At 36.6% G+C, this 19,361-nt stretch overlaps 2 protein-coding genes across 2 annotated transcripts; one reads left to right on the top strand and one right to left on the bottom strand.

Moving 5' to 3' along the window:
• Positions 1 to 2,201: 2,201 nt before the first annotated feature.
• LOC133823504 (homogentisate solanesyltransferase, chloroplastic) lies at positions 2,202 to 7,020 on the top strand. The gene is made up of 10 exons (XM_062256307.1): positions 2,202 to 2,519; positions 3,053 to 3,186; positions 3,309 to 3,455; positions 4,583 to 4,808; positions 5,123 to 5,196; positions 5,842 to 5,934; positions 6,151 to 6,268; positions 6,376 to 6,438; positions 6,525 to 6,557; positions 6,641 to 7,020. The coding sequence occupies exons 1-10, from the start codon at positions 2,316 to 2,318 to the stop codon at positions 6,713 to 6,715; spliced, it is 1,167 nt and encodes a 388-aa protein (XP_062112291.1). The 5' UTR covers positions 2,202 to 2,315; the 3' UTR covers positions 6,716 to 7,020.
• A 1,732-nt stretch (positions 7,021 to 8,752) lies between these two features.
• On the bottom strand, positions 8,753 to 10,048 carry LOC133825489 (uncharacterized). The gene has a single exon (XM_062258421.1). The coding sequence runs from the start codon at positions 10,046 to 10,048 to the stop codon at positions 8,753 to 8,755; it is 1,296 nt and encodes a 431-aa protein (XP_062114405.1).
• Positions 10,049 to 19,361: the final 9,313 nt, after the last annotated feature.

Genomic DNA, 19,361 nt, shown 5'->3' with positions numbered 1-19,361 from the left:
AATTTTTGATGAGGAATGATTATAATGATGATGAAAGTAAATAAATAAAATCAATAATTTCAATTTTTTTAGATTAGTTAGACAATAAACATTAGTTAGAAAGATAATGGTCACATTAATTCCAAAATGATTTTTTTTTTCTCATGAAATGGATAAAAGTAATGAATTAAGAATGAAAAAGAAATGGAGAATGAATATTAAATAAGATTTTTTTTTATTCTTTAATTAATAAATATGTGACCGTCGTGTCATGAGGTAACCATTCCAAAAGTTTGCAAAAATCAAAATTTATTTTTAGAAATATTAATAAATAATTATAAATATGGATTGCTGATTTAAATCTAATGGGTAATATTAAAGTAACCACCCATGGGTAGTAACTATTAAGAGTGCCCTATATATATATATATTATACCATCTTGGTTTTCTATAATGAAAATACATAGTGTACATCTCTCTCAGAAAAATGTTGAGCCAAACCTTTTCTATAATGCTAGAATTGAGATTTTGCATTAATTTACGGTTGTATGTTGAATAGCAAATTCTAGTGATATAAAGCTTTACTACCAACCACATTTATAGAATTAATACAAGAAATGAAGTAGCATATAAATAATTGAATATGATTTTACAATGATGATTATTTAATCAATATACTAATTTTAAATTTTATTTAACTAAATTTATTTGTAAATTAAATTTTAATATCATACAACATTTGTTAAAAATATATTAAATTAAAATAGTTTTTCAGATTCAATTCTAACAATCATATATTTTATTTGTGTTATATTTTTAGATTTTCTACTCGTTACAAATTCAATTTTTTAAAACTAAAAAACAATTTACACAGAACCAATCATATTTTAAAAAATATGTTTTCAGACACTAAATACAGATTTTCATTTCAGAATTATATTATTTTCATGAACCAATCAGACCAATAATTTTTTTGAATTCTGGTATTTTTTAATAATGTGGCATGGTAGTTATGTAAATAAAATTTCTTTAAGTTTTTTTATAATTTAATATAGGCTTATTATGATTTTTTTCCCAAACTATTACCAATCCAAATCATGCTCCTGGATTTTTCAACCTGTTAAAAATTCTCCTGAATTATTCATGTTACTGAATTGTGGGACTTCAGTTCAATTTTGCTAACGGAATAATGATGTAGCAGTTTGAGCGTCAATGTGGTATTGTCACGTCAATGTCTCGTTTATAATTTAAATAATAAATAAAATTCTTACACTCCGAACTATTATTATTATCAAATCGTGCCTTCCGAATTTTAAAATTTTAAAATTAAATAAATTTTTGAATATTAAAAAAAAGAAAAAAATTTATTAAACTAAAAATCAATTGAAATTAAAAAAAAATTAAAGTGACAAAAAATTAGCTTAGGTGTTGGGCATGCATCTGAGTGAGCTTGAAGTTGGCTGGGTAGCGACATCATTGACAGGCTGGGCTCGTGCAAATTCCCCATACATTTAGCTTTGGGTTTTTGATTATGTTGTTAATATCATTTTAAAATGTGTATGAATTTGAGATATTAAAATTTTGAATTGTATATGTTGATAATTTTTTTTTGGTTTTGTTTTTGTTGTGATAAATTGATGAGTGTTGTTGAGATTGTTTAGTTAGTGCAAAAATGACGGAAAGTAAAAGAAAGTAAGAAAAAGTGAAAGAAAATAAGAAAAAAAATTTAACATAGTTTTGTTTTTATTTTATTTTGTGTGATTTAATTTAAATAAATTTTTAGTTTAATATTTTTTATCTTTTTAATATTTAAAATATTGTGTAAATTTTAAAATTTTGAATTAGAGGAACATGATTTGGTAGTAGTAATAGTTTGTGATAAAATCATATTTATTCTTTAAATTATACATGTGACATTGCCACAACAAGTAAAGAGACACATCATATCATATCATTAGCATTAGACAAAATTAGACGAAAGTCACACTTTACAATTATATGAATAATTCGGCTAATTTTTAACTATCCAAAAAATATCAAAATCAGCATACATGTATAGGTGATAGTTCGGGTCAAAAATCTTAAATAGCGTTAAATATAATTATAAGTACCTAGGTGAAAAGTTCCCTAATTTTAATCGACGGTTCATACATTGCTCATTTTGTAAGGGCAAATTTGATAAAATGAGTTAAATTGGGGAAAGAAATGAAATGAGGCATAATCTGGTATGCATGGATTCAGGCAGTTTCTGGTATGTTAACCGTTCAAACTTCTGTGGAAGCACAACCATATAATCAAATCAAACTCTCTCTATTCTCTTTCTCTGTTCTTTTCGCATGGAGCTCTCACTGTCTCTGGGAGGTCCAACTATATTCCCTCGTTACAGGGCCTCCTATTCTTCTACCAGGCTCACAACCCAATTCTCCAACTTCCCATCAAAATTCTCGACCAAGAAATTTCATCAAACACTTGGGTTGTACAGCCCGAGTAGGTGCTCAAAATCTTTATTAAATGCCCACCAATGGAGAAATTCCATCCGGGTAATGCTTCATTTCGCTCAAAAACTTCACATTAGCCTTGCAAATTGATTAGTGGGTCGACTTGGTTTTTCCTTGTCAGAATCCATAATGAGGATTATAGATTGTTTCTCTGAGAAATCTCCAACTGGGTATTTTGAGTTCGTCTTAAAGAATTTTAATAATTTTTTTTATGTCTTTAAATAATGAAATTTTGTGGAAGCGGTTGAAAATTTATCTGGGTTATCGTCCTTTTGTGTATTTTCTTTTGCTCTTATGTGGACATTAACTGGTTAGCTTGGAACTCTGAATGAATTTGTATGTCAAACCAAGAAACTTGAGTTATGATATTGGATAAGTAATAACGTGTACCTGTTTGCTTGCTCTGCTATTAATTTTCTTATAGTTTCATTACAAGTACTGGAACGCTGGTGTAAATGGTTGCTTATCTGTGGCCAATTTTGATGTTGTTTGTGTGGAAATTTCCACTTATGATGTCTTGAACTTGATATAGTTTGGTTAGTATGTGTGAGTAAATTGAAGGGAAATGTTTCCAGGCATGTGCTGAAGCTGGAGCGGGAGCTGGAACTGCTGGTTCAAATCCAGTACTGAACAAAGATTCAGACTTTAGAGATGCTTGCTGGAGATTCCTAAGGCCCCATACAATAAGAGGAACCACTGTAGGATCGATGTATGTAAATGTCACATTGGGGAGCAAAATTAAATTTCTGTACAACAATGTTCTTTCAAACCCATGCTGTGTGTGATGTTTCTAAATCATATAAATGTTTATTTTTTCCCCTTCTACTGCAGTGCTTTGGTTGCAAGAGCATTGATTGAGAACCCAAATTCGATCAAATGGTCTCTACTGCTCAAGGCATTCTCTGGTCTACTTGCTTTGATATGTGGGAATGGTTATATTGTTGGCATCAACCAGATTTACGATATCGGTATTGACAAGTATGCTGTACAAGTTTACATACAAGTTATTATATCACAGTCAATTTTTTTTTTTAAAAAAAACAATGCTAGCAACCACTTTGAATCTATATAAAAGTTCCAAGAAAAAAGGATCCAAATCTCGGCTTAAGTCAGGTTCAAAATTTCCCTTTATAAACTATTAGATGTGAAAAAAGTCTCACACGCAAAATATATAGGAACAATAATATCCTTATAAAGGAAAATATTACTCCACTTAACACCAACTGGTCTTTAGATGGAACTTCAATCCTAGTTCTAGTGGTCTTTCCCCCCTCAAATTGTAATATGGTATCAGAGTCCTGAGTCGGCCTTGTAGTATTTGATAATGTTCACACTTTCAGGCTCAAACGTGAGGGGACGTATTAGATGTGAAAAAAGTCAAATATAGAAGAACAACAATATCCTTATAAAGGAAATGATTACTCCACTTAACACTTATTGGTTTTAAAATGGAACCTCAATCCTATTCCTAGTGGTCTTTCCCCTTCAAATTGTAATATAAACACATAGTTGGCCTTTGTCTTAGACTGACCTCCTCTCAAATATATTGAGAGCCCTCACTTGGCAGAGGAATACCGTGGTAACAAACAACAAGCCACCACCCACAACAGAACCCCCCTCCTCCCAACACTAAGGCCATAAATTACCCCAATCTCTACAAAGATCCAAAAAAGAAACCCTCAAAACACTTGGATCTATACACCCAAGTTGCAGCCCAAAATTTGATCTTATCCCAAATACTTAGATAAACACACAGTTGATGTTATGTATGGCCATAGTTGGTGTATATGACTATGCACCTTGTAGACTCTTAAAAAAGTCTCTTCTAGTATTTGTACAAAAGGAAATATTTATAGCCAGAGTGGGTCTTGGCCTTTTGGTTGATTTTGCTAATGTCATTATTGTAAGAAAATAAAACAATAATTTTGGATATCCAAATTGGTTCACTTGTTTAAGTCTCCATCAACTGCGAACTAGAAAGAAAAGAAAATACTAGTTCTGTTTGCATGCCAAATTTGTATACCAAGCTATCAATTATTCTTGGAAATTAATTGCTGGCAAACATCTTTGGCTTAATTCTTTGCCTATATATGTTTCATTTACAGGGTAAACAAACCTTATTTGCCTATAGCTGCTGGCGACCTTTCAGTTCAATCAGCATGGTACTTGGTGATATTTTTTGCAGTAGCTGGCCTATTAACCGTTGGATTCAACTTTGGGCCATTCATTACTTCACTCTACTTTCTTGGTCTTGTCCTTGGCACCGTCTACTCTGTTCCTCCATTTAGAATGAAGAGATTTCCTGTTGCAGCATTTCTTATAATAGCTACGGTATTATATATATTATTTTCCCATCCTTTGAATGCAGTGAAGTAATGTGATTCTTTTTCTATGTTAATGGATCCTTCGGAATGCTGTCAAAACTTAATGGCTTGATATCCATTTAACTGCCTCCATGCCACAAATTTCATTTTTAGGTGCTTGTTTCATTTAGAGTATCTTAAACTCTTTCTTCACTTGACATATAGACTAATAGGAAACACCATAGATGGACTGGTACAATCTTATTTGCCATGTGTAACTCCTAACCAAAAGAAAAAAAAGTTGAAATTTTGATGAAAGGCTAACCAAAGCAACTTATGCAGGTACGGGGTTTCCTTCTTAATTTTGGTGTATATTATGCCACCAGAGCTGCCCTTGGACTTACATTTGAGTGGAGGTTGGTTATAAGATTTCTATATAGTGAGTTTTTCGTAGTATCTTGACATTTCTATTTGGAATGTAATAAGAAACCACTTTGAATTGTATATAAGATCCTAAAATTTTAATTTATTGCAAGGTGTATATAATTTAACAGCTGAAGAAAATGAATTTGACGAAAGAAATTGAACAACTATTCCTCTGAATCTAGATGTCTCAAGTCAAGCAGTGGAATCGATCTTTAGTTGTAATCAGTAGAGGTGGTCATAATATAGGCTTTATTTTCTCCCAGTTCATAGACATTTGATAATGAACAAAACTATGGAGAAAACCCAAGTAAACTCCTAAATGATTTTAGTAGGTCCTTGCAAATTATTAGTCCTTAGCTTTCTGACATTTAATCTGATACCATGTGGGTTGGTCTTGGACTCCCCCATTTTTCTCTGCTAATCTGTAGTCATTGCTTATTTGGTTCCTAAAATATACTTATGTTGATCATTAATTCCAAACAACTAGAAGACAATTGAAACTGTTCTTTATAGAAATTGATCTGGTTTATTTTGATTATCCAGTTCTGCATTCACCTATGAATTTTGGATAGTTCAGCTTTGTTCTCATTCACATTCATGTAGTTTTGAGAAAATTCTTATCGTTTGACCTACAGTGCGGCTGTTGCTTTCATCACTACCTTTGTGACATTGTTTGCTTTGGTCATCGCCATCACAAAAGATATTCCAGACGTTGAGGGTGACCGCAAGTAAGTTTCAGGTTTTTACATTTTATTTTTCATCAGAAAAGAACAAAACAAAAACACGTGCACACACAAAGAGAATTCCAAATTTTGGCGCAATTGATCATTCTGCTACAGCTACTGAATGTAAAATGTCATCTTCAAATCCAGATGCACCACTTGTCTCTTCTGCCAAATGTTCGAGTTGTGGTCTAATGTCATTTGAAACAATCAATTTTACAGGTTTCAGATATCAACCTTTGCAACAAAACTCGGAGTTCGAAACATAGCATACCTTGGTTCTGGGCTTCTTTTGCTAAATTATATTGGTGCTATAGCGGCTGCAATTTACATGCCTCAGGTAAAGTATTCTAAATTTGCTTCAAAACTTGTGTGCTCTCTCCACTTTTTCTTCCATACATTTGTCATCAAATATTGAAGCCTGCCCTTTTCATTTCTTGCTCATAGGCTTTCAAGCGTAATTTAATGTTGCCCATTCACACAGTCTTGGCATTGTGCTTAATCTTCCAGGTTTGTCACATCAACATGACTTGAAAAATAAAAGATTTATTTATTGTTGAATTCTTTCTTGAAATATTTTTCTTTTCTACTTGCAGGCCTGGGTGTTGGAGCAAGCAAACTACACTAAGGTACTATACTCTCAGTTATTCTGTTATTATTATTTAGAAAACAATAAACTTAATTGTGTTATATTATTGACTAAATTGTGCAGGAGGCAATAGCAGGTTTCTATAGATTCATATGGAATCTCTTCTACGTGGAATACATCATATTCCCTTTCATCTAGAAAATTAATCTTTCTTTTCCTTTATACTAGAGAGAGAAAGAGAGTTGTTAACCAGAGCCATTATTTTGTTGATTGTATATATTTTAATTGCAGCAAATTATTGTTGTTTTTTGGAACAACATGATTGTTCTTTCTTTGGTGACAAAAGAGAAAACGGTAAACTGACAAGCCACATAACTTGGAATCATACATGAAACGACATGTCGTTTGATTGAGTAAAGATACAGTGGTTGTTAATGTTATGCCGTTTTTACAAAAATAAACTGCGAAGGTATTTTTAAATAATGAAGAGTTAATTTGGCAGATATCGCAAACCTTCAAGTCAGGTAGACCCTCAAATTTTGCTAATGTTTTCCCAATAATTGTTAAATAACTGCATGTTGTTTGAAATTTATGTCGCAATACTTTCAAAGGACGGACAAAGATTGTATTTTAAAAAAGGAGTGGTATGTAATATGTTCGAAATTTATGTTGCAATATATTTCTTACAATAAATATAGGCACTCAGATTTTCATGTTAGAATTATAAAGTAGTATCATAATGGTATGTTGGCTTAAATATATATACACATAGGGAAACTTGAATGCATAAAAGGGGTCTTATAACAAAATTATTTCATGCTAATTCAACATCACCCTTTTATGCTAGTATTCTCCTAGATTCCCAAAATACCCCTAACATAAATTTTCATCTCTTTTTTTGATATTGTCTTCTCTTTCTTTATCTCTCACGTTTTCCGTTCTCTCAAGCTCTCTCACTCAAAAAAAAAAAAAAAAAAAACAAGGCAACCACCATGTATTCTCATGATCTATAATAATTTTAGAGCTCATCTAATCTTAGATTTGAAGTTGTTCTTTGTGAAAGTTTTGAATCCTATCAAGGCAAGAAACTCCATTTTGGGTTTGGGATCTAGTGACATAAATCTTATGGGTAAGTATATCTTCATATGTAGTGAGGAAACTTGATTATTTACATTGTTTTAACTATTTAGAACATATATGTGTCTGCATTTTGTATTTTTTTTACTGTTTCACGATCGGATTAGAATCAAGTTTTTCTGGGTTCTTTGTCTGCCTCGATAAGTTTCGATGAAACTCGATCGTCCTTGATGGACCTCGATAGGGACCCGTAGTGTACTATAGATGACCACCTCGATTAACCTCAATGGTCGTCGATGGACCTCAATATGTAGAGAAAATTTCCCATACTTGGCTACCTCGTTTGTCCTTGATGGACCTCGATAGGGACCCGTAGTGTCCTATAGATGACCACCTCGATTAACCTTGATGGTCCTCGATGGACCTCGACATGTAGAGAAAATTTCCCATACTTGGCCAAAATAAAAAATCATATATATAACCATGGTGCAATGGGTTACAAAAAAGAAATATTTTTTTAATGAGTTATAGGGTCAAAAATTTCAGTTCTTAAAAGAAAAGTAACCGTCATCATGGCTCAAACATGGGAAACTAGGGATTATCATATAATAGGTTGGCTTGAACGGCTCAAACGATCCAAAGAACTGCCTTAATCATCTTCCTAATCATGTGTACTTATGATTTCGTCTCAAACAATTGATCAATGATTTCTAGAGTGGTTGAGACTTCAAAATTTCTTTTTTTCAACAAGCATAAATATTTTCCAATACATTTAAGTGGTGAATTCAATCGTGCATAAAGTGAAAAACAAAATAAATCAAAATAGCAATTCACATAAGAGTCAAGCACACAAATCATACAAAATTCCTCATTGTCTAACATCACTTTAAACACAATTCAAAGTTTCATCATTGACCAATGCTTTCAACAAGACTAACACAAGAAAACACACAAACAAATAAAAAAAACTAAAAAAAAATACGAAAACAGAAAATAAAAATAAAACCAACAATAGACAAAATGAATTGTCCCCTTCCCCCACACTTAAACAGTACATTGTCCTCAATGAAAATAAAACGAAAGATAAGGAAAAGAAAACTCCCTCAAGTACGCTTTGTTTAACGTCGGTAGCTCGACTGAATGATGTAGTCATGATTGTTATGGTGGGTCATGTAACATAACCTTCTTCCTCTTGTACTTATCAATAGAATTAAACTTATCAAACTGTATAACTTCACCATCAAATTCTATTGTAAGTACCCATGCTTTGACATCCATCTTTGTACTTATAATCAGTAGGAATGACCTACCAAATTGAACCTGGACCAAAACATCTTCAACTACCCTTAGGGGATAAGCATTAGTGCAATTAGCCAATCGAATAATAACACTAGTTTCTTTTAATAACCCTAGATTTAAAGAAGCAAAAATAGAATAAGACATAACATCAATAGGTGCTCCTAAATCTATCATACAATGATCAAACCTGCTTTTACTGATAGTGTATGGATTTATAAACATCCCAAGGTCTTGACAATAGGGTAGCAACTTCCTTTGGAGAATAGCAGAAACATTCTCCCCCACACTTATCTTTTTATCACCTTTCAACTTCCTTTTATTTGTGGACAACTCCTTAGGAAGCTTAGCATATGGTGGTACTTGCTTAATGGTTGTATGGAGCGAAATATTAATTTTAAGGATCACCTTATTTTCCTCCTCATTCTTAAATTTTGTCAATCTGTTTGGAAAAGGAGGAATAGGAACATAGGATCTGACAATTGGTTTGTGTAGCATGTTCTGTGATGATGGACCAACTAACATGAAAGTTTCGATCTCCGGTGGAGAAGATGCTTCCGGGGTTGAATTGTTGACTTCTTGAGTTGGAATTGGATCAAATGTTATCTCTGGATGAGGTGGCATGTCAAGTTGTGGACCGCTTTGAAGAGTTAGGGTACCATCATTCTCTATGGGATTACTCTCTAATTCTGTGGGTAATTCTCCAATATTCTCAACCTCAAGATTATTCAATGATGTAACAATTTGTCCCATAGTACTCTCCAAATTCTTGAGGGACGCTTCTGTACTCTGAAGAATAACTTGGGTCTGCATAGTTGAAGCCAACAATGTTTTTAGCATATCTGAAATTGATGGCTCCTGATCTTGTAACATTCCTATTGGAGGTTGTTGAGGAAAAGGCACATAAGCCTGCTCTGACATCTGTTGAAGTTGGAGAGTGCTGGCATTCAATGCATTGATGAGATCTCCCATTGATGGATCTGAATATTGTGGGGTGAACTCATTATATTCTGATTGAGAGTAGTAATTTGGCTCAACATATTGATTTCCACCATAGAAAGTATGAGAATACTCCTTCCATTGTGAATTGTAATTGTTAGAATAGGAGTCATGTCTATTCATTTGAGGATCATAACAGTGTTGATAGTACATTTCCATGTCTCAAACCAGTGTTGCAAGCCCTAAAAACCAGTGTTGATAGTACATTCATTTGAGGATCATAACAGTGTTGCAAGCCCTAAAAACATCAACCACAACTAATAGACCAAGTTATTAAAAAGAGAAAAAAAATGAATAAAAAATTAAATAAAATATTCCCCGGCAACGACGCCAAAAATTTGATGCGTGTCGTATACCACAACAAATTTAACAATGATTTTTCTTTCAATACTTCTAATTATTTTAGTATAATAGCAAGCACAGGTCGAACCCACGAGGACTATCATTCACTTTATTATTCAATAATTAACACTAAAACTTAAAAGGGGGATTTTTATTTTTAACTCAAAATTAAATAACATAAACTAGAAAGCAAATAAAGATTGATATTACAATATTAAGAAACAGTTAAAGGTTAATCTCCACCCTCAACAATCATTCCTAATCACTAATAATAAATATTATTCCAATTAAACTATTAACCCCGCAGATAACGCTGAAGCAGTCAATTATCCCAGTCTCCCTATTATAAGTAATCAGCCGAAGCACTCAATAATTAACTCTTTAAACTAAGCAATAAATCTATGAAGCATACAATCTATTTAACTTAGATAAAGCATTAAGTCCTATGGAGACAAGTTAATCTAGGCAATAAATTAATGAAGCATATAATTCATTTAACCTAGGTTCTATTTTTCATCACAATCAACAATTCTTTTGACATAACTATCAATTGCAATTTATCACATACACTTAGAATCCTAAACTATTATGTGAATAGTAATTCTAAGATGACAATTGAACAATGTAAAACCTTAATTAGTTGGCCACCTAACAAGAAATCACACAATTCATAACATTCAATTAGAAAAATAGAAACAATTTAATATTGAGAGAAATTAAAGAATAATATTCATTATCAACAATCAAGAATTCCCGTCTTGGGTTTTGAATTAACCCTTAACCTAAAAAGAACCTACTCCATAATAGTAATCATAATCACAAACATAATTATAATTAAAATTAAAGAGATTAAGGGAAGAAAAGATATTAGATTGATGAACAATAGTGTTGTAGTCTTCTCTCCAGCCCTTTCTGAGTCTTTTTCTCTCCTAAATCGTAATAAAAACCTCCTCTAAAATTGTAATGCCCCAAAATCCCTAATGCGGTTTAATGGCTGGATTAGTAGGTCGGGAGGGCCATAATTATTTTATTATGCCATTAAATTATTATATGCATGTTTATGTGAATTATATTATAATATGATGTTAAATGCATGCATGTGGGTCCACATTTCATCACATGGGTATTTTGGTAATTTGGCCCGTTGAGGGCATATTTGTATATTTTGATGCATGCTTGTGATTAATTGTTGAGGCCACATTATAATGTGGATTTTTTCGAGCTATTCGGTATGAGACGATCTTTGAATATAAACTATCGGTTTGGTCATAACAGGCTTAAGCTCGGGGCTCGGGGAGAGTTTTGGGGTGTTTCTGTGATTAGAGCGTTACCGAGTTATGAATTATTGGTATTTGAGGATATTGGAAATAATGGGAATTGGAGAACGTTAAGAATGATTAGCGGGTTTAGAGGATAAATGACATTTTTGCCCTTACTAGCCTTTAGAGGGTTTAATTTAACCTAGGGGTAATATGGTCATTTGGCAAGGGTATATGGGATTCTAGTAGTAGGCTGTAGAAAGAACTGAAGCAAAAACAGAGCCTAGAAAACCTTCTCCCGTGCATCCTTTCTCCTTCATTCTCCTTTGGAATTTTTGATCTCAATTTGAAGAACTATGCTAGGGAATCAAAGTTTGGAGCTTAGGACTATAGTTCATCCATTGAAGAGGTTTCAATTCAAGCTTAAGGTAACGTTCTAGTTCCATTTTATAGTGTTTTGCCCTGTTTTTGTGCTGGTTTTAAAGTTTGGAGTTTTGATAATTGAATGGGGAATTTGAGGAAGTTTTGATTGGTGTAAGGCTTGGGTTTTGATGGTTATATGGTGGATAAGTTATGGTAATAATTGGTGGCTTTGCTTGTTGATATTGGGAGAGCTTTTATAAGGTTTTGAAATATGTTCGAAGGGGATAAACAGAGGTTTTTGGCCAAGTTTTGGGTGGGGTCGCGGCTCTGTTCTAGAGCATCGCGACCCAAGCTTGTTGAAGAAGAAGGTGGTGCTGAAGGGGCCTAAGGGTCGCGGCGCTTGAGGCGGGTTGCCTTTGTTTTTTGGCTAAGGGTCGCGGCGCTTGGGGAAGGGCCGCAACGCTTGAGGGCCATTTTGGCCAAAAGTGTGTTTTGACTTAGGGATTCAAACCTTAGGCCTCGAGATCGATCCTACTACCCGATTTAGTAGGATTCGATGTCCCGGAGGCTAGGTCTTGGTCCGGGAACATTTTATTATTCATTTTATTGATGGAATCCCATAATTGGTTATGACCAGGTAACCGCTAAGGAACTAAGAGACAGATCATTCTCAATGGTTGTTCTTATATTAATTCTCGCTCGAACCAGAGGTAAGAAAACTGCACCCCATATGTGACATGCATGGTTATTCATGAGGCATGTTGAGTGTTTAAATGTGGACATTGATTGCATATTAAATGCTTAGTAAATCTTGCTTATCTGTGTATGGCACTGACTATTCAGAATCGGCACTGGTCGCGTATTACTGGCATGGGAGTCAGGAACAGCATAAGCGTCATGAACGCAGAGCCGATAAAAGATTAGATCTAATCGATATCAGCATTGAATGAATATAGGAGCATTAATGCTGGACCGACCCTAAGGTCGATGAAAATTATAAGCGCTTGACTAGTCTATGACTAGTTACTCAGAGCCAGGGCTAAAGGCCTAGGTGACTGTTTGTCACATGGCTAAGGGAACGGAATCCCACCGTTGTGACTCTATGGTCACTCGATAGGGTTATGTTGGTGACTATTTCATCAGATACCTATCTTGTTTAAGCGAGTGAAAGGATCACTTATCTAAAAAGGGAACGGAACCCACCTTAGTGACTTTTACAACTGAACACTCCTTTATCTTGGACTGAAAGTCCTGAATGATTATTATGATCATTGTTGATATTATATTCATGCAGTGTTGAGTTTTCTTGATGGGCTTTGGCTCATGGGTGCTATGTGGTGCAGGTAAAGGGAAAGAAAAGCTCACCTAACCTTGAGTGGAGAACTTAGGTGGTGATGTGTACATATGCGGCTGCTTGACCACCACGGCCAAGGAGTTCTCAGAGGAACTAGGAGGTTTACCCTATTTTTGCCGCTTAGGTTGGCGGATTGTAAATTTAAACTGTAATGACCATTTTGAGTTGTAAATAACTTGTAAATGTTTTGATGGGCCCATGAACAGTTTTATGTTTTAAATAAAATATATCCTTTCCTTTTTGACTAGTTTTCCACCTTAACTTGTCAATAACACCTAGAAGCACGTTTTTAACCAAAGAACTCAGGTAGCGAGTTAAAGTCACGGTTCAACGTTCACTGTAACAGTCTTGGGGTAACCAGGGCGTTACAACTTGGTATCAGAGCGTGCCAAGGTTAGGGGTTCCTGTAGACTGGCTGGGCATGTACACTCACCACTGAAGACAAGCTCGACTCATGGTTTGGTAACTATTTATGTAGTTATATGTATAACAACTTAAATATAGTATAAATGCTTTACCTGTATACATGAGACATCATGTTAAACCTGTGCCCTGAATATTACATCTTCAGCAACTGTGTGCTAAATAGTACTGAAATTGCTGGAACATACTTATTAGTATTGTTGATTGAGAAGTATTATGTGATACATGCTAAGTTCTAAATGCTATAATCATGTATCTATTTGTATATTTGTATGATTGTGGAATATGATAATTATCTGCTTGTTCTTGGACCGTAAGGCGGCAAGAGGTTTAGTTATTACTACCTGACTGGCCGTATTGACTATTGTTTCAGCAAGGTATAAGTTGATAAGAATGAATCCAGGGCAGATAGATACATCAACTGGCCATAGTGATCAAGGCCAGAATAATAATAATCAGCGACAAGAGAATGACCATCCACATCTAGCTCCTGTAAACTGGCAGCAGTTATTTAATGATCTGCAGGCTACAGTGTTGAGACAAGGAGAAGAACTCTGCCTCCTGAGACAGTAACAGGTTCCTGCAGTGGCCAGTGTATCAGAGGCACCTCCTGTATCGGTGCCAGCAGCTTAGCAGCTGCCAGAGGTTGGTAATAAATGGGAGCCTCTCTATGAAAGGTTCAGAAAGCAGCAACCTCCAGTTTTTGAAGGCAGCGCATATCCTACTAAAGCTAAGCAGTGGATGAGCATGATTACCACCATCCTGGACCTCATGAGGGTGACTGGTATTGAGAGGGTGGCTTGTGCCATGTATATGTTTCGGGAGGATGCCCAAAATTTGTGGGAAGTTATTACCCAGACCAGAAACATCAATGCCCTGAGTTGGGAAGAGTTTCAGACTCTATTCAACGAGAAATACTATAACGATGCCATCAGGGCGGTAAAGGCTGAGGAGTTCATCAGGCTACTTCAGGGAGGTTTGTCAGTGACTGAGTATGCCTTGAAGTTTGATCGATTGGCAAAGTTTGCCATGGAGTTGGTGCCCACTGATGGGACCAGGAGGGAGAGATTTCTCCAGGGGATACAACCCAGATTAGCTCGTGATGTTCGTATTACCACTGTGGCAGGGGTTACTACCTATGCACAGGTGGTCGAGAAGGCACTCACAACTGAGAGTGCAGAGAACAAGATCTGGCGGGATAGTGTCGCCATAAAGGAGTTCTAGAGGACAGGTCCTCCATTTGTGGGTTCTGGTAGGGGTGGAGGCCCCAGTGATCAGAAGAGGAAGGTTCCTGACACCTTCCTAGTTCCAGGCCCTGATAGGCGACCCCGTGGTGTTTCAATGGGTCGTCCAGGTGGTAATGAAGCCTGGAAGTCTTATCCTGAATGCCCTAGGGGAAAGACGCGTCATTTGGGAGAGTATAGGGCAAGGGCCTGCTTTTCGTGTGGAGCAGTGGGTCATCTTAAGAAGGATTTCCCTAAGGCCAGAAAAGAAGAACCTAGGAAAGTGGACAGCTTGGCCCTAGCTCGAGTGTTCGTATTGACACAAGCAGAAGCTGAGGCTTTTCCCTTAGTAGTTACAGGTCAGCTTCTTAGTGCTGGAACCCCTTATAATGTTTTGATTGATTCTGGTGCTACACATTCTTTTGTTGCTAGTAGAATTATTGATAGACTGTGTAGACCCTGTGATTTTTATGTTGTGGGGTTTGGAACTTTGTTACCCACTGGGGAATTAGTTGTATCCAGGAGATGAGTCAGATCTTTTCCAGTGACAGTGGAGGGCAGAGAGTTGTCAGTGGATTTGATAGAGTTGGTTATGACTGACTTCGACATGATATTGGGCATGGATTGGTTAGTGAAGTACGGAGCAACCATTGATTGCAGAAGGAAGATGGTCACCTTTGAGCCTGAAGGTGAGGATCCTTTTGTGTTTGTTGGTACTGTGCATGGACCTCACATACCTATGATTTTTGTTTTGAGGGCTAGGGATCTATTGTAAGGAGGTTGCATTGGATTCTTAGCCAGTGTGGTTGATACCACTCAGGTCATGCCAGTGAGACCAGAAGAGACCAGAATTGTTTGTGAATTCCTAGATGTGTTTCCAGAAGATTTGACAGGGTTGCCACCACACAGAGAGATTGAGTTCGTGATAAAACTGGTACCAGGGACGGAGCCAGTGTCTAGAGCACCTTACAGAATGGCCCCAGCTGAGTTGAAAGAATTAAAGGTACAGTTGCAAGAGCTATTAGATTTGGGTTTTATCAGACCTTGTTTCTCACCTTGGGGAGTGCCAGTGTTGTTTGTGAAAAAGAAAGATGGTTCTCTCGGGATGTGCATTGATTATAGAGAAATGAATAAGTTAACAATCAAGAACAAATATCCTTTGCCAAGGATAGATGATTTGTTTGACTAGTTGCAAGGTAAAAAGGTATTCTCAAAGATCGACCTTCGTTCTGGTTATCATCAGTTGAGATTCAAGGAGGGAGATATACCGAAGACTGCTTTTCGTACTAGGTATGGGCATTACGAGTTCTTAGTTATGTCTTTTGGATTGACTAATGCCCCTGCTTCTTTTATGGATATGATGAACAGAGTGTTCAAGGATTATTTAGATCAGTTTGTGATCATCTTCATCGATGATATCCTGGTTTATTCTCAGTCAGAGTCAGAGCATGAGCAGCATCTGAGGTTGGTTCTACAGAGACTGAGGGAACACAGTTTGTTTGAAAAGTTCAAGAAATGTGAGTTCTGGTTATCTCAAGTATCCTTTCTTGGGCACATTTTCAGTAAGGAGGGGATTAAGGTAGATCCAGCGAAGATTGAGGCAGTCAGAGACTGGCCAAGGCCAAAGAATGCTTCTGACGTTAGTAGTTTCCTTGGATTGGTGGGTTATTATAGGTGTTTCGTGGAAGGGTTCTCAAAGATTGCTACTTCATTGACTGAGCTGACACGCAAGAGCCAGAAATTTGTGTGGTCAGATAAATGTGAGAACAACTTCGAGGAACTGAAGCAGAGATTGATTACAGCTCCGATTCTGAGTCTTCCAACAGATCAGGAGAAGTTTGTGATTTACTGCGATGCTTCTCATTAGGGTTTGGGCTGTGTTTTGATGCAGTCAGAGAAGGTAATTGCTTATACCTCACGTCAGTTGAAGGAGTATGAAGAGAGATATCCCACTCATGATTTGGAGTTGGCAGCTGTGGTCTTTTCTTTAAAGATATGGAGGCATTATCTTTATGGGGAGAAGTGTGAGATCTATACAGACCACAAGAACCTGAAATACTTCTTCACGCATAAGGACTTGAATACGAGACAAAGGCCTTGGCTGGAGTTAGTAAAAGATTATGACTGTGAGATTTTGTACCATCCAGGGAAAGCCAACGTGGTAGTGAATGCTTTAAGCCGGAAAGGTTTGGGGTAGATCTATGGTGCGAGGCTGATAGCCAGAGAATTAGATGATGATATGACCAGAGCTGGTATAGAGTTGCTGGTGGGCCAATTGGCCAATATTACGCTACAGTCTACACTGTTGGAGAGAATAAAAGAGGGTCAGTTGGCTGATCCACTGCTGATCAAGATCAGAGAGGATGTTTTAGCTAGAGTGTCCAGAGATTATACAGTGTCTGAAATGGGCTTGTTGAGATACAAGGGTCAAATATGTGTTCCGTTAGACACTTCATTGAGGTGAGAGATTATGGATGAATCTTATACTACTCCTTATTCTTTGCATCCAGGCACCACGAAGATGTATCAGGATGTGAGATCGTTGTATTGGTGGCCGGGGATGAAAATGGATGTTGTGGAATATGTGGCTAAGTGCTTGACATGTCAGCAGGTCAAGGCTGAGCATTAGAGGCCGGCAGGGTTATTACAGCCTCTGGATATCCCAGAGTGGAAATGGGAGGACATCATGATGGATTTCGTGGTGGGGTTACCCAGGACTATTGGTAAGCATGATTCTATTTGGGTTAAAGTGGATCGCTATACCAGTGAGGACTACATATACAGTTGATCAGTATGCAGATCTCTATGTGAAAGAGATCGTGCACCTCCATGGAGCACCGAGGTCGATCGTGTCAGATCGGGACCCCACTTTTACTTCCAAGTTCTGGGGGAGTTTACAAAAGGCCATGGGAACACAGTTGAAGTTCAGTACTGCTTATCGTCCTCAGACATATGGGCAATCTGAGAGGATGATCCAGATATTAGAAGACATGATGCGAGCATGTGTGCTGGACTTTGGTGGATCTTGGAATAAGTATCTACCTTTGATAGAGTTTTCATACAACAACAGTTATCAGTCTACCATTGGGGTTGCACCTTATGAGATGTTGTATGGTAAGAAGTGCAGATCTCCCATTCATTGGGATGAGACAGGTGAAAGGAGATACTTAGGTCCTGAGGCAGTTCAGAGGACCAGTGAGGCCAATGAGAAGATTAGAGCTCGGATGCTCGCTTCTCAAAGTAGAAAGAAGAGCTATGCAGATCCCAAGTGTAGGAACATTGAGTTCCAAGTGGGAGACTATGTCTTCCTTAGAGTCTCACCATGGAAAGGGGTGAGAAGGTTTGGGAAGAAGGGCAAGCTGAGCCCTATATTTGTAGGTCCATTTGAGATCCTGGAGATGATCGGTCAGGTGGCTTACAAATTAGCCTTGCCTCCGGCATTGTCAGCCGTGCATAACGTGTTTCATGTTTCAGCTCTTCGGAGGTATGTGTCTGATGTGACTCATATTTTGAGCTATGAAGATCTGGAGCTTGAGGCAGATCTCTCATTTGAGGAGCAACCAGTCTAGATACTTGACAGAAAGGACAATGTCCTCAGGAATAAGACTATACCTTTGGTTAAGGTATTGTGGAGGAATAGCAAGGTCGAGGAAGTGACCTGGGAGCTGGAGTTAGATATGCAAAGTCAGTATCCCGAGCTGTTCAGGTAAATTTCGAGGACAAAATTTTTGTAAGGAGGGGATAGTTGTAATGCCCCAAAATCCCTAATGCGGTTTAATGGCTTGATTAGTAGGCTGGGTGGGCCATAATTGTTTTATTATGCCATTAAATGATTATATGCATGTTTATGTGAATTATATTATAATATGATGTTAAATGCATGCATGTGGGTCCACATTTCATCACATGGGTATTTTGGTAATTTGGCCTGTTGAGAGCATATTTGTATATTTTGGTGCATGCTTGTGATTAATTGTTGAGGCCACATTATAATGTGGATTTGTTCGAGCTATTCGGCATGAGACAATCTTTGAATATAAACTATCGGTTTGGTCATAACAGGCTTAAACTCGGGGCTCGGGATGAGTCTCGGGGTGTTTCGGTGATTAGAGCGTTACCGGGAATTAAAGGGTAACGGGTTATAAATTATTTGTATTTGAGGATATTGGAAATAACGGAAATTGGATAACGTTAAGAATGATTAGCGGGTTTAGAGGATAAATGACATTTTTTCCCTTACTAGCCTTTAGAGGGTTTTATTTAACCTAGGGGCAATATGGTCATTTGGCAAGGGTATATGGGATTCTAGTAGTAGGCTATAGAAAGAACTGAAGCAAAAACAGAGCCTAGAAAACCTTCTCCCGTGCATCCTTTCTCCTTCATTCTCCTTTGGAGTTTTTGATCTCAATTTGAAGAACTAAGCTAGGGAATCAAAGTTTGGAGCTTAGGACTATAGTTCATCCATTGAAGAGGTTTCAATTCAAGCTTAAGGTAAGGTTCTAGTTCCA

Source organism: Humulus lupulus, chromosome 3, assembly GCF_963169125.1.
Source record: "Humulus lupulus chromosome 3, drHumLupu1.1, whole genome shotgun sequence".
NCBI classification, from domain to species: Eukaryota; Viridiplantae; Streptophyta; class Magnoliopsida; order Rosales; family Cannabaceae; genus Humulus; species Humulus lupulus.
The sequence above is the reverse complement of the archived record's forward strand: the minus strand, read 5'-3'. Positions and strand labels throughout refer to the sequence as shown.

What these genes read in the sequence shown, in the direction of transcription:
- LOC133823504 (XM_062256307.1), top strand. Translation starts at nt 2,316, where the DNA reads ATGGAGCTCTCACTGTCTCTGGGAGGTCCAACTATATTCCCTCGTTAC. An exon ending in AATGGAGAAATTCCATCCGG is followed by an intron (nt 2,520 to 3,052) that starts GTAATGCTTCAT and finishes AAATGTTTCCAG; the next exon opens with GCATGTGCTGAAGCTGGAGC. An exon ending in GACGTTGAGGGTGACCGCAA is followed by an intron (nt 5,935 to 6,150) that starts GTAAGTTTCAGG and finishes TCAATTTTACAG; the next exon opens with GTTTCAGATATCAACCTTTG.
- LOC133825489 (XM_062258421.1), bottom strand. Translation starts at nt 10,048, where the DNA reads ATGGAAATGTACTATCAACACTGTTATGATCCTCAAATGAATAGACAT.